General features: G+C 38.0%; 1 protein-coding gene across 2 annotated transcripts in view; it reads right to left on the bottom strand.

Moving 5' to 3' along the window:
* Positions 1 to 1,190: 1,190 nt before the first annotated feature.
* Positions 1,191 to 13,864, bottom strand: part of CYP39A1 (cytochrome P450 family 39 subfamily A member 1) — a 124,226-nt gene continuing 111,552 nt past the window's right edge. For both annotated transcript variants that reach the window (XM_078155332.1, XM_020993943.2), the window contains 2 exons: positions 5,513 to 5,600; positions 1,191 to 1,561 (listed from right to left, as the gene is read on the bottom strand). In XM_078155332.1, coding sequence (XP_078011458.1) covers positions 1,490 to 1,561; positions 5,513 to 5,600 — 160 coding nt within the window. In that variant the 3' untranslated portion in view covers positions 1,191 to 1,489. The remainder of the gene's footprint in view (positions 1,562 to 5,512; positions 5,601 to 13,864) is intronic.

Genomic DNA, 13,864 nt, shown 5'->3' with positions numbered 1-13,864 from the left:
TTGGCTGAAGAGGAAGGGAACAAGATGCAGTTAGATGAGGTCTCTGAACTCACGTAAACAGCTGTTGTTCAGTTGTGTCCAACTCTTTATGACCCCATTTGGGGTTTTCTTGGCGAAGTTATTGGAATGATTTCCCATTTCTTTCTCCAACTCCTTTTACAGATGAGGAAACTGGAGCAAACAAGGTCAAGTGACTTGCCCAGGGTCACACAACTAGTTTGTCTGAGGCCAGAACTGAATTCAGGAAGAGTCTTCCTGACTCCAGGCCCAGCCCTCTATCTGCTATACACCTAGCTTCCCCAAGTAGATAACAACGTATAATAACAATAGCTAACATTAACATAGTGCTTTAAGCTTTGCAAAGCTCTGTATGTTATCTCATCTTAATCCACCACAATCCTGCGAAGTAGGTGCTAATATTATTTCCATTTTGCAGTTAGGGAAACTGAGACACTGGTTAATGATTTTGCCAAGGATCATAAAGCTGGTAATTATGTAAGGTGAGATCTCAATTCAGGTCTTTCTGACTCTAAATCTAGTGCTCTAGGCACCATGATACTTACTTGCCTACAACAGAATGAGGGCTAGATTTGGAGTTGGAGAACCTGGTTTCAAATTCCAACTCTTGTTCGTCTAATCTGCATGACCTTGAGAAGTCACTTAAGTGAAGCCTTTCTGAGCCTCAGTCTTCTCATCTGTAAAAGATGAGGTTGGACTAGGTGACCACTAAGTTCCCTTCCAGCTCTATATGCAGGATTAAGGGTTCCTCCTGGGGGGGGGTCAAGAGGAGAGAGAGAGAGAGAGAGAAGCAGGGATTGGTTCAGATCTAGGATTTCAATTGTACAGGAAACTTCTAGAATGGAAATTACCTTCACTGACGCAGACTGACTTGTAGTCTAAGAAAACTGTCTGGGGCACTGAAAGGATAAGGCACTGGGCCATGGTCATACAGCTAATATGTGTCAGAGGCAAGATTTAAACCCAGGTTTTGCTGAATCCAAGGTCAGGCCTCCATATTATACCATGCAGCCTCTAATACTTTCTCATTACTTGACAGTTATTCAGAAGACAACTTGAGATAAGTTTCTTTCTTAACAATACTTTGTGGGCTTTTTTCAAGTATCCCAGAGAATTTAAGTAAAAAAATTCCAATGTAAATCAATACCACACCATGTTATACATAAAAAAGCTGCTTTTAGAAGTTGTTTTTTAATATTTTCACTAAAACACTTCCAGTTCTGTCAAACTAGTACTACATTTATATTGACTTCGTCCATTGCTAAGATACAATTCAACTAATAATAATTTGGTGAATAATTAATTAGATTTAATTATTGATAAAAACAAAAAATTCACCTTGTTACACATAGTTAATTAAAATACCCTGATATGTAGTACATTAGCTTAGTGAGTACAGCAACATAGGCTTTAGGACACCTCAGGAATCTGGCTGCTTAGGTACTGATCCAGTTTTTAGATAAATTAGTTTTTACTTTCTACATTTATATTCCACCCGGCATGGTGTCGATGGCCTCTGGACACCCAGTAACTGGTTGAAATTCTGAAAACAGAAATTGAGAGGAATTATTTAAACAACTCAGGAAACAAGTAATTCAATTAAGTCTAACTTTATTCGCTTTCTATTTTCTTAGAAGGTATACATTTAGATCCTACAGCTTTTGGCTTGTCTCTTTTTTTTTTTTTAATTCCAGCATCAATGTTAGGCGGATTCTGGCAAAGGTGTGGGGCAGGATGAGTCATGATTTAGATGCACCTCTTTGGGCCCTGGTGGACAATTTAATGTATGGCTGGGGCCAGTCCTCTGGTTTATGGGCCTCTTAAGTTAAGTTGTCTGACTCTTATAAGAAAGACATACGGTCTTCTCTTTCTCTTTCTCTCTCCCTGCCCTCCCAATCTTTTTCTCTCTTGTTCTTGTTCTTTTGCTCTGATTCAGGGATCCACAGGTAGATAGGTCTACAGATAGATAATAGGCAGTTTTCTCCCTCACTCTTCTCTTTTGGTAAGATTTATATGAAGACTTCAGGAAAATGCATTTTTTTTTTTAAAAACCACCTCTTACTAGATATACTCCCTTCCTGGCCAAGAGTCTATCATTCCTAAATATTGAGCCTCGGTCCAGATATCCAAATCCCTTCTTCTTAAGCAGCTATATTCACTTTAATAAGTGAAGCTTTTACCTTTGGTTGGAAGTAGAGGGGAAAATACCACCTATGCCCCATGGGTACTCAGTTTTTTTGACAAAGACTTTACAATCTTTATAATTAACATCAATGACCTTTGGTTCACCTCACATATTCTATTATCATGAGTCTGACTTCTCTGATCCACCACTCATATGCTTTTTTTTGCCCTAGATAATTATATCATGTATTTTCTATCCTTTTCCCTTCCCTCAAATGACATTTCCCTATGCTATTATCAACCCATCAGGTATCACCTTTGGTATAGGAGAGCCTAAGTTTGCACAGGCATGTACTGTACCTCTTTATAAGCTAGGAAACAGACAATCTAATAAACTAAACTGTGCTAAGAAGAAACAATTAGAGGTTTTCCTGGTAACATATACATGTACATTTTAAATGTGGCCTTCAAAGGACAATGATCCTGCCTTTTATGTTTGACTCGTTGATAATTCCAAAGGTTGGAATTTCAGATCCTATTAGACAAGGAAGGAGACTTGTTTTGGCAACAGGGGCTTTCTTAGTGCCCCTTATGTCAAATGGGTAGCTTGCCTATGTAAAAGTTGGCTCTGCCCCTAATGCTCTAATAAAACTGTATGTAGCTGAAAACCCATCAGTGTACTTGGAAGGCAATGTTATTTTAAGGCTAGTAGGGTTATTTTCAATTGCTAGGTACCTTCTAATGACACTCAACAAGTAGTTATGAAGTACTAGCTATGTGTAAAGCATTGTAAAGGATTAAAGAAACACAAAGAAAAAAATGAAACTGCTACTTTCCTCAAGTAATTTCTATGTTACTGAAGAAAAACAACATTTACACAGATAACATTAGGACCAACCACGTGATTTCATTGGTACAGTGATTCCTTGGGTGAGGAAACTTACTCCACCAAAGAGATCAGTAACGATTCTATATTTAGTCTTAGAGAATTGCCTAGGGAGCTGAGAGCTTAAGTGATTTGTCCAGGATTATATACATTCACATGGGCCAGAAGCAGGACTAGAACCTGGATTTTTTTCGTTTCGAAACTGGCTCTCTACACCCTCCTGTCTCTATACACAGATAAGTAAAAATAACATTGGGGATGGGATGGAAGACCACTAATAACTGAGGAAGAGGAGAGAGAATGAGGAAAGCTCACACGATCTCTTTTGGGAAGTGGTACTGGAGCTGAGCCTGGGAGGTAAGGATCCACCACCCCCTTTTTTTCTACTGTATTTTGTGTTCACACACATACACTTTCGGGGGAGCCAGAGCATTTGCCTGGGTTCTCTGGACAGACTCAAGTATGAGCCTTTGCAAATCGGTCTGTGAGTTCATGATAGGGATACTTAGTACACACAGGTGTGGGGTTAGGTCGCAAATGGTTTTGGAGATGGCATCAAAGGTAGTTTTAACAAAGTTTCCCAGAGTGACAGAGCACCCCCCGGAATAAATGAGCACTCATCAATTATGGCCATCCCTGGTAACTTCCAAGACACAGAATCTGAGACAATGTCAATATCCCTAGGGGTAAAGAGAGATCAGGTCCACCAGGACTCACACCAATGCTCAAAGATTAGATTATGCCACTTTGGATTATGGCCTATGGCCTTTGAGGTCACTGCACAGAGCTTGCCACATATTCCCCCAGGAGCCATACCTCACGGGAATGGAGGACAGGTTGGCCTGGAGGATGTGACCACAGACAGCGGTAGCCACTTCCTTGGAACACTGACACTGACATGGTCATTGTAATTGCTGATGACCAGAAAAGACTTGTACCTGGTATGCTAATCAGCTCTAGTCTATTTCTGAACAGGAATGATATTCAGGACCTCATTATTTAGGGAGGGCCCTAGAAAGAAGTTTATGATCTCAGAATCCTTGATGGGAAGAGAGAAAAGCCCTCTTTCAAGGCTTGATCTTTGTCTCTGACTAGACAGCATAGCTTGGTAAGAGGAATCTACTCCTTGTTTTTGGTCATTCCTCCCTGAGTTTATGGGTGCAACCCTGCCCTCACTCATGGCCATGACTTTGGCCCCCACTATTGAATAAGACAGCTTGGCCTTTAGCTCAGCTGAACTATAACAGCACACACATTAATTCTAATAACAAGACAGGCTGTGTGGTGTACTGGTTAGGGAACTGGCTTTAGAGGGAAGGAAGGAAATAAACATTTATTAAACACCTATTATGTACCAGGGATTATGCTACACACTTTACAATTATTATCTTATTTTATCCTCACAACAATCTAGGGAGGTAGAAGCTATTAATTAGAAGCCTCATTTTATAATTGAGAAAACTCAGACAAATAGAGGTTAAATGACTTGTCTAGTAGTCACGTAGCTAGTATCTGAAGCCAGATTTGAACTCAGGTCTTCCTGACTCCTGGTTCAGCATTTTATCCACCATACCATCAGAGGTGCCTTTACAGCCAAGAAGGCCTGGGGTTCAAGTCTTATCTCTGACACACATAGGCTTTGTGACCCTGGGCAAGTCTCTTAGACTCTATCAGGGGTGGGAAACCTGCAGCCTTGAGGCCATATGTGGCCTCTGGGTCCTAAAGTGTGGCCCTTTGACTGAGTTCAAGTTTTATAGAACAAATCCTTTTATTAAGGGGATTTGTTCTGTGAAGCTTGGATTCAGTGACTCTCTAAGACTCCAAACTGGAGAGAAAGTGAAGACTTGCAATAGTAGAGGAAACAGTAGAGGAAATTCCCTTACCCAGGAGCTCCCTTTACTAATAATATCCAATCTCTACCCTCATGACAATAGTTGATGATAATAATAATTGTTAACATCTATTGCATTTCAAAGTTTGTAAAACATTTGACAAATATTATCTCATTTGATCTTAACACTGTAAAGTAGGTGCTAGTTTTATCTGCATTCTATAAATAAAGAAATTGAGGTTAAGAGAGATTAAGTTATCTTGCCTAGAGCCACACAGCTACTGTCTGAGGCAAGCTTTCATGATTCCAAGTGAACACTATCTACTCTGCCCCCTTATTGCAAAAAGAAAGCAAAGGTGAACAGCAATATTAAGACGTGCCCACATACTGGAAGGAGACACAGATAAAATGTGTTATGTTTTGTTTGCCATTTAATTAATTTTTATTATTTTATTTGCTTAAATTGTGCTAGTAATATTTTTCCCCTTTCCATCTGATTAACATGTAAATAATCTAGATTTGGGGGGGTTTGGTTAGAGATTTATTCCACAGTTTGAAAGTTGGTTAATTAATATTTGTTATAAATATTGCATTTATGGTAGTAATAAAACATTTTAAAATAATTAAAAAATTAAAAACTGGATTTTTTTTACCTGTTTTGGAAAAGGATCTAGCAGATTAAATTGATACTTATAAAATACTAAGGCAACACAGATTTCTATCTCCAGTAGAGCAAACCACCTAAAAGGAAAAGACAGCAATATCGTCAGGACAATGTGAGGCATATAATTCACAAAAAGAGAGTATGTAGAAAACATAAATATGTGTTACATTTTTTCTTCTATCTTCCTCTTAAACTTGCATCAGTGAGGGAAAAGCAGTAAACAATTTAATATTTACATGCTCCATTAAATACATGAATGACCTGGTCTGAGGTCAGAGAATTAGATTTTCTTATTTGTCCCCTAAAACCATCTGCAAATATTCTAGGTTAATCAGGATCTGAGAGAGGGCAGGGCATAGTGGACAGAGGGCTGGCTTTGGAATCAGTAGACCTGTGTTCAGGTCCTGGTTCTAGTACAGTATTACTTATATGACTGTGAGCAAGTCACAACTAATTAGTGTTCAAAGGCAAACGTCTAAATTTAGACATTGCTGGTCTGCATCTGTGGAAGGAGTTTCCACACTGGGAATTCCACACCCTAATGAAATCATGAACTGAGAGTTCCCCTTTAACATGCAAAAAAAATTCAGAAGCTTGAGAAATCTATTATTATGATCCAGATGGATACTATTTCAATTTTCCATTATCTTCATGTTGCAAATGTAGTCCTATATAATAACAAACACTGAAGACAATGTATTCTGTCAATCATAAAATTTGCAGCTGGAAAAGACATTTGGATATCATCTAGTCTAACCGACTTGTTTTACAGATGAGAAGGGAAGAGCCAGAAAGTGCAAGGTAGGATTTGAACCCAAATCCTTTTCCTCCGAAACCCATGTTCTTTCTACTACATTACTATTGTTTCCCAAATCCTAGAAAATGAGACCTTTCCAGTCTAGTTAATGATGAGATCTAAATTAAGCAGCTCCAGGACAAAGAATTCTTACTTATTCCTCTTAACTCTCAGAATTTCTCCTGATTACAGAGTGTCAAAATTATTCTTACTAACAATTTGCCATAAAGCATGCTATGTCCAATTTCACAGGAAGATGACAGAGATCCTTGGAGGCTTTTATGTATTTCACTTCTTGTGAGATAATTCTTCATTTTCCTTGGAGTTGGCCCCTAGCAGAGCTTTATCTAGAGAAGAAGCAGCTCATTTCAACTGCAACAATCACAGAATCAGGTAAATTTCACCACAAAATAACACAGTTCAACCCTCCCATTTTATAGGACACTGAGGTCCTTAGTGACTAGACTAAGACAAGTATGTCTTTAGCACCTCCTTGTTGTTCAACTATTTCAGTTGAGTCCAACTCTCTGCGACCCCATTTGGGGTTTTCTTGGCAAAGATACTGGAGTGGTTTGCCATTTCCTTCTCAGATAAGAAAATCGAGGTAAACAGGGTTAAGTGACTTGCCCAGAATCACACAGCTAGTAAATGTGACAACAGAGCCATAATTATGATTCTCAGTCACCTAAATGACCAATTTTATTTATTCATTTATGTATATATTTATTGTTTTTTTTTTTTTAGCATTAAGTCATCTCTAAACATCAAACAGTTTTTAGATCCCACGGTGATACCAATGTATCAACCGACAATCATACAGCAAACCTCTTTCAGCTTCAACTGGCAATGTAGAAGAATCATTGGATTTGGAAACAGAGGAACCAGGAGGAGGACTTCAGTTCTAAAACACCATCCTCTGTGAGTCTCTGGGCTTTGATTTCCTCAAATGCAAAATGACGGTGTTGACTGACTTCATCTCGAAGTGCCCTTCTGAATCTGAAATTCTATTATTCTTGAAGATTATGTAAAGCTAGAGTGATAGAATCTCAACAAGGTAGAACATCGTAATGAAATCTAACAAGATGAAATCTGAAAGGATTAATATAAAGTTTTACCCTTGAGTTACAAAAAAAAAAAGGATCCCAAAGAAATAAAAGAACAAAAAAATTTCACAAACACAGGACAATGGAGGCATTTAGTGTTCTGTCGGAAGATCTGGAGATTTTAGTGTTATATTATTCCTGAATATAGGGTTCTATTTGTAGCTATGAAAAAGATATTTTGTTGAGCAATTGATAATGTAACCAAGATTGAAAGGAGAGATGTATACACTATTTATGGGCATTTATGGGCATCTTTAAAGACTTTTAGAAGCACTTATTTATATACAAATTGATATGCTAATTTAAATTCATTTCCATCCATTCATTAAAGTAAGTCCCCTAAGGACCTCTAATAGACAACAATATTCTGTTTTCCTACATTGAAGGAAAGGGTTAGGGAGGGAAAGAGAAGGAGAGAAAGAAGAGAGGGAAGGTAAGAAGGGAAGGGAGGAGGTGAAGAAGGAAGGGAAAAAAGAAGGAAGGAAGAAAAGGAGAGAGATATTCACTATTCAAAAGCACAATAAAGTATAATTATTTTTGGATTTTTTTCCAATTATTTCTGTCAGAAAAGTTAAAAATAATAAAAAAAGTTATTTTTCATAACAGATTTATCATACTCATAATAACATTACATAATTACAAAGCTAATGAAAATATAAATGTGTTAACATTTTGTAAATAACATTTAATTGTTTGCTTTTCCTATGAAAGTGCATAATAAATACTTACTGAATTCACTATCAAATATTTTGTGAGCACCTGCTATATACAAGACATTCACTGAACTAGGAGTAGGTGAAAAAATTTATAGCTGATGGTCCAGCCTGCCCATTTTCCAAATAAGGAAACTGACTCCCAGAGAGATAAAGTCACCTTTTCATAGTCAACATAGATCTGGGACAAGGACCCAGATCATTATACTACATTGGAATGTGAGTTTGTTAAATCTATGAGCTTCTCCAAATGTCATACTCCTCCTACACTCTTACAGAGCCAGAAGATTTTTCTAGAAATTCTTTCTGCTAATCTCACTTGCAACCACCTCTCTTCCTTTGAAGTTCATTTTATCTGATTATATCACTCAATCCAGATCTTGCTGCTATCACCTACTGACCTCTTTGCTCCCTTAATGAGTTCAGCACTTGGTTCAGTCTTCCATTCTACCAAAGCCCTGCCTTTATCCTTATATATTTTTGTTGATTATCCTGTAATCAATAAATAAATGAACATTTATTAAGTGTCAGATATGGGTTAAACTATTCTAAGCTCTGGGGATACAAAGAGAAATGTAATAAATTCAATGGTCTTCTCAGTCCGTGTTCTTCTTGACCTTTTTGGAATTGTCAACACTGTTGACCACTACTCTTCTCTTGGTTAGTGACTTAGCTTCAGGTAACACTACTCTCTTTATTTCCGCTCCAATGAGTATTCCTTCTCAGTCTCCTTCACTGATTCATCATCTTTCTCTAAGGGGGTATCTCTTGTGGAAACGTGACCTAGCAAATTCATCTGCAGGTACTAGTCCCCCTCTTTCCAACTTCATCAACAGCCACAGTTACTGAAGACTTGGAAAAGAAAGTTCTCACTACTAAAGGCCTTGTCACTGTCAAAGGTTCAATATCAGAAATCAGTATGGTTCTCTTACTGGGAATGACATTAATGAAAATATGTACATGATCATCTTTTTTGCTACTGTATTCCCTTCATCTGACTCAGAGAAAAAAGCTGCTAAATGTATAGTCTTCCCTTCTTAAGATATGAGCTCCATGAAAGTCATTTCAGTCTTGATTTTTTATTTCTAATCCTAGGACTTAGCATGGTACTTTGTACATAGTAAACAATATTTTTTCATCTCATTCTTTCATTCATTCATTCATTCTTTCTACCAGGTAAAAGTAGAAATCACAGAAATCTATCATTCCATGGATTCCATTATCTTCTACACAAATGACTTTCACGTCTACACATCTGACCCAAATTTCATCACAGAACTTCAGTCCCACATCTCTATCTTCTGCTAATCTCCACCTGGATTTCTTGCCTGTACCTCAAATTCAATATAACCAGAAATGAATTGAACCTAGCCCCTTCCCCTAATTTCGCTTTTTCTGTTGATGTAAGCATTCTGGTCATCCTAACATGAAATCTTGAAGTCATCTTTGGGTCTTTCCTCTTCTTCAACCCTGCACATCCAATTGGGTGCCAAGTCCTGTTGATTCTACCCTCACAATTATCTCTCACATCCACCCCTTTCAGGGATTTCAGGTAGGGGTGGTGCAGAGCTGATTAGCAAGATATGAACAAAAGAAGCATAAGAAGATAAAGCACTCAAGGGTGAAGGACAGCGTTTTGATGAACTGGTTAACTTTGGGGTCAAGAATATGAAGGGAAGGGAATGAAGCCAGACTAAAGGTGATAGACTATAAGAACAGTCACTGAAATTGCCACCAGCCTGGTTCAGGACCTTCTTACCTCTCAGCTAGACTATTACAGTATACTCTAATTGATCTCACTATCTAACATTTCTCCTTTTCTCCAATCCATCCTCCATAAAAGTAAATCTTATTAAGACATGGATCAAACCCTATCACTCTTTAAAAAAACACAAAACAAACAAACCTTCAGTTATTCTTTATTCCCATTAGGATAAAATACAAGCTCAGTAGCTTGGCACTTAAGCACCTTCACAATATGACTCTAACCTCCCCATTCATACTTATTTCACATCACTCCCCTTCGTGTCTTCTATGTTATGAATTAGACTACTAGCTGTTCCTTAAAATACATACACCATTTCTTGCCTCCATGCTTTTAGGCGGGGTCTTCCCCCATGCTTGGATTGCTCTCACACATTGTCTCTGCATTTCAGAATTCTTCTCCTGCAAGGCTAAGCTTAGACAGCATCTCCTCCTGAAGCCTTCCCTCATTTCCCTTCTGAGGAAAATGTTCTCTCCCTCCTTACCTTTTCCTAAATAGGTAGTGTAGCTTTCTCTTTTGCCCCAACACATGCGAATGTGAATTTATTTATCTGTGTATACATTTGTTCTATCTCCACAGAAGAATGCAAAAACCTTGAATGCAGGGACTTTGCCATTCTTCCTCTTTGCAGTATTAGCATCTAGCAAAGTGTCTTGCACACTTTGTAGGCACCTAATAAGTGTTTTCTTAGTGACTGAATACTACCTCACATTCTTTGAAAATCAAGACAGCATGTGATAAATGTGAAATGAGTGGTAGAGACAATAAATGATGAAGTTTAGAGAAGGGAGAGGTTACTTGAAGACTATAGCAGTCAGATAAGGTTTTACCTGAAGCATGGGACTTGGGCTGTCCCTTGAAGAAAAAGTAGCACTGACATAACTAATAAGCATTTATTAAGCCTGTATATTCTATCTACTGCACTGAAGATACATACATATAAATACACCCAAATATGAAACAGTTCCCTCTCTCAAAAGAGCTTACATTACAAATTTTTATGTCCACACATGAATGAAAAATAGGGTATGTTTTTGTCCAGACTTGTCACTTTATAAGTGTAGGGAACCTTCTTTCAGAAAATCTCCTGTAACAAATGAAGACCAACAACTACTCAGAACATAAGATGTATACAAAATAAGAATATAGTATTTCAGGAGACACTAACAACCAGGCTTCTTGAAAGAGGGGGCACATGAGCTGATCCTGGGAAGAGCGAGGGCTTGCACACGGAGAGGTAATGAAGGAGAGCATCCCAGTTATGGGGTTGGTTTAAAGGAAGAGATCATGAGTACTGTTTTTAATCCACTGAGTTTTAGATGTCTACATAATGTCAAGGTGGAGATATCCAGCTATCAGTTGGATACGTGGAACTTGAACTTAGAGATTTAGGGTGAATATGCAGATTTGAGAGTCATCTATAGAGATGTAGCTAGGTAGCACAGTGGATAGAGCACCAGGCCTGGAGTTGGGAAGACTCATCTTCCAGAGTTCAAACCTGGTCTCAGTTAATAGCTGTGTGACCCTGGGCGAGTCACTTAACTCTGTTTGCCTCAGTTTCCTCATCTCTAAAATGAGCTGGAGAAGGAAATGGCAAACCACTTCAATATCTTTGCCAAAAAACCTCCCAAAACCTAAATGGAGTCACAAAGAGTTGAACACAATTGAAAATGACTAAACATGCACATACTATAAAGAGATGATGGCTGAAGTAGGAGGTAAGGAAGTAGCTAGAAGTCTGACTGTGCAAGTGAGGACTTATATATTTGAGGGAATATGTCAAGTAAAGGTTTTTGTATGATTTTTAAGGATAGAGAGATCTAGCCATGCTTGAAAGCAGCAGAAAAGGTATCAATGGAAAAGAAATTAGAAATAGAAAATTAGAGAGAAAAGGGGATGATCAAAAGGGAAAGCTCCCAAATGGGACAAGAAGGGACAGAATCAAGGGCACAGTATAGCCATTGGTATTGGCAAAAAGATCCATCTCATCTTCTGGCTCTGGGGCAAAGGAGGAAATTCTAAGGGATAAAACTAAGATGGTCTGAAGTACGGAATTGGGGAGGAGATGGAACTCAAATAGATGTCCTTGATTTTTTTCATGAGCAAAGGAAAGGAATACTGAGTTGGACAGTATGGCTTAAGGATGTTCACATGGGATGGGAGCGGAATGTAAGCCTAGAAAGGTAATTCCAGTTTTCAATAAGTTTAATTTGAGATTGAATCCCAGCTCTCCCTTTTGAAAAGAAAATAAAGAAAAAAATGTTTCTCTCAAATACTTTCCCCACCATCATTCACTTCTTACCCCTGTGTGATCCCATGATCCTTTTTTTTCTGCTTTGAAACTACTGCTGGCAAACATGACATCCTTTGGAAAGCTTCCAGAGCTGCCAAGAGCAGAGGCCCTGAGGCAAATTCCTAGTTGCCAACAGCTGCAGCTTATGAAAATAGAATCATCTCTTCCTGGAGTTCAGAGGAGGCAGCGTACATGCATATTTATCACAAACATTATATTATATATTGGGACATAACTATTATAGTTGGAGGGGAAGTGACACCTTTTCCCCTCCTCCACAAATCATTTAAGAAAATAAATCAGTTTCATGGCTGCAAGCAGAGTGGGCTAGGTAGTAAGAGTGTTTGACTGGAAGAAAGGAAGAAGAATTACAGCTCATGTTTACATTGTGTGATATTTTTCACAACAACACAGTGAAGTAGGCAATATATTATTTAACCCCACTGCACTGATGAGAGACTCAGAGAATGGCTTGCACAAGGTCAAACAGCTATTCAATGTCAAGAGCCAGGACTCTGCTCTGGTCTCAGCACACTTTCATCTACTCTGTGCTGCCCATCCAGAAGTGTGTTGAAAGACTGATTTTTCTCAACCTTTGGGATTCTGACACACATGAAAACTGTCTCCGTTTTCCATAAAATGCCATGGGCTAGCTAAAAGCTGTCACCTAGAAAATATGCTGCTTTGCAAAGTAGGAGTTTATATTTTGGTCAAAAGGTCAAAGGAAGGGATGGTCCATTAAAAGTTATGTCTACATGTAATATAGGATTTTGACAGTTATATGCTTAACTATGATCATGGAAAGGAAGAAAGAAATTGAAAGAAAAGAAGAATGAAACAGGTTGCCTTATCAGGTATTTATATCATGATGTTCAAGCATTCAAAAGATTAGTGGAAAACCATCTGCTAGAAATGCTACAAAATTGATATGTACTTTTCAGTGGAGAGCTGGACTAAATGAAATTCAGTAATGTATAATCTAACATCTAATAATAAAGAATTATTTATTTATCTGATTAATTATCTAACTGGATTATCTAATTAACTTTGTCACTGACTGCTATATGCTAAAACACTGAACTGGCCGTGATGGTGGTGGTGGTTGTAGTGGGGAATCTAATAAAATAAAATTTGACAAGGATACAGCTGGATTTAACGAGTTGATTTCAGAAAAAATAGGGTGGAGGAGACATGGTCAGATAGCAATTTATGTGAAAAAGATGTGGCAATTTTAATAAATTCTAAGTTAAATATAAGTCAGCAATGTGATATGGCAGGCAAAAAGCTAAATTGTTCTTAGGAGATGTTAAGAGATGGGCACGTAGGTGGCATAGTGGAATCTGGAGGACTCATCTTCTTGAGTTCAAATCTGGTCTCAGACACTTATTAGCTGTGTGATTCTGGGCAAGTCACTTAACCCTGTGTGCCTCAGTTTCCTCATGTATAAAATGATCTGGAGAAGGAAATATATCTTTGCCAAGAAAATTCCAAATGGGGTCACAAAGAGTCAGACACAGCTAAAATGGCTTAACAACAACAGTATTAAGAGAACTATTATAAGAGTGTCCAGAACAAGGGAGATGATATGATATACTCTACTCTGGCCAGACAGTATCTGGAGTATTATGTTGAGATATGGGCCCCACATTTCAGAAAGAATATTTATAAGCT

Source organism: Phascolarctos cinereus, unplaced genomic scaffold (assembly GCF_003287225.1).
Source record: "Phascolarctos cinereus isolate Bilbo 61053 unplaced genomic scaffold, phaCin_HiC Scaffold_5;HRSCAF=322, whole genome shotgun sequence".
In the NCBI taxonomy this organism is placed as follows: domain Eukaryota; kingdom Metazoa; phylum Chordata; class Mammalia; order Diprotodontia; family Phascolarctidae; genus Phascolarctos; species Phascolarctos cinereus.
The sequence above is the reverse complement of the archived record's forward strand: the minus strand, read 5'-3'. Positions and strand labels throughout refer to the sequence as shown.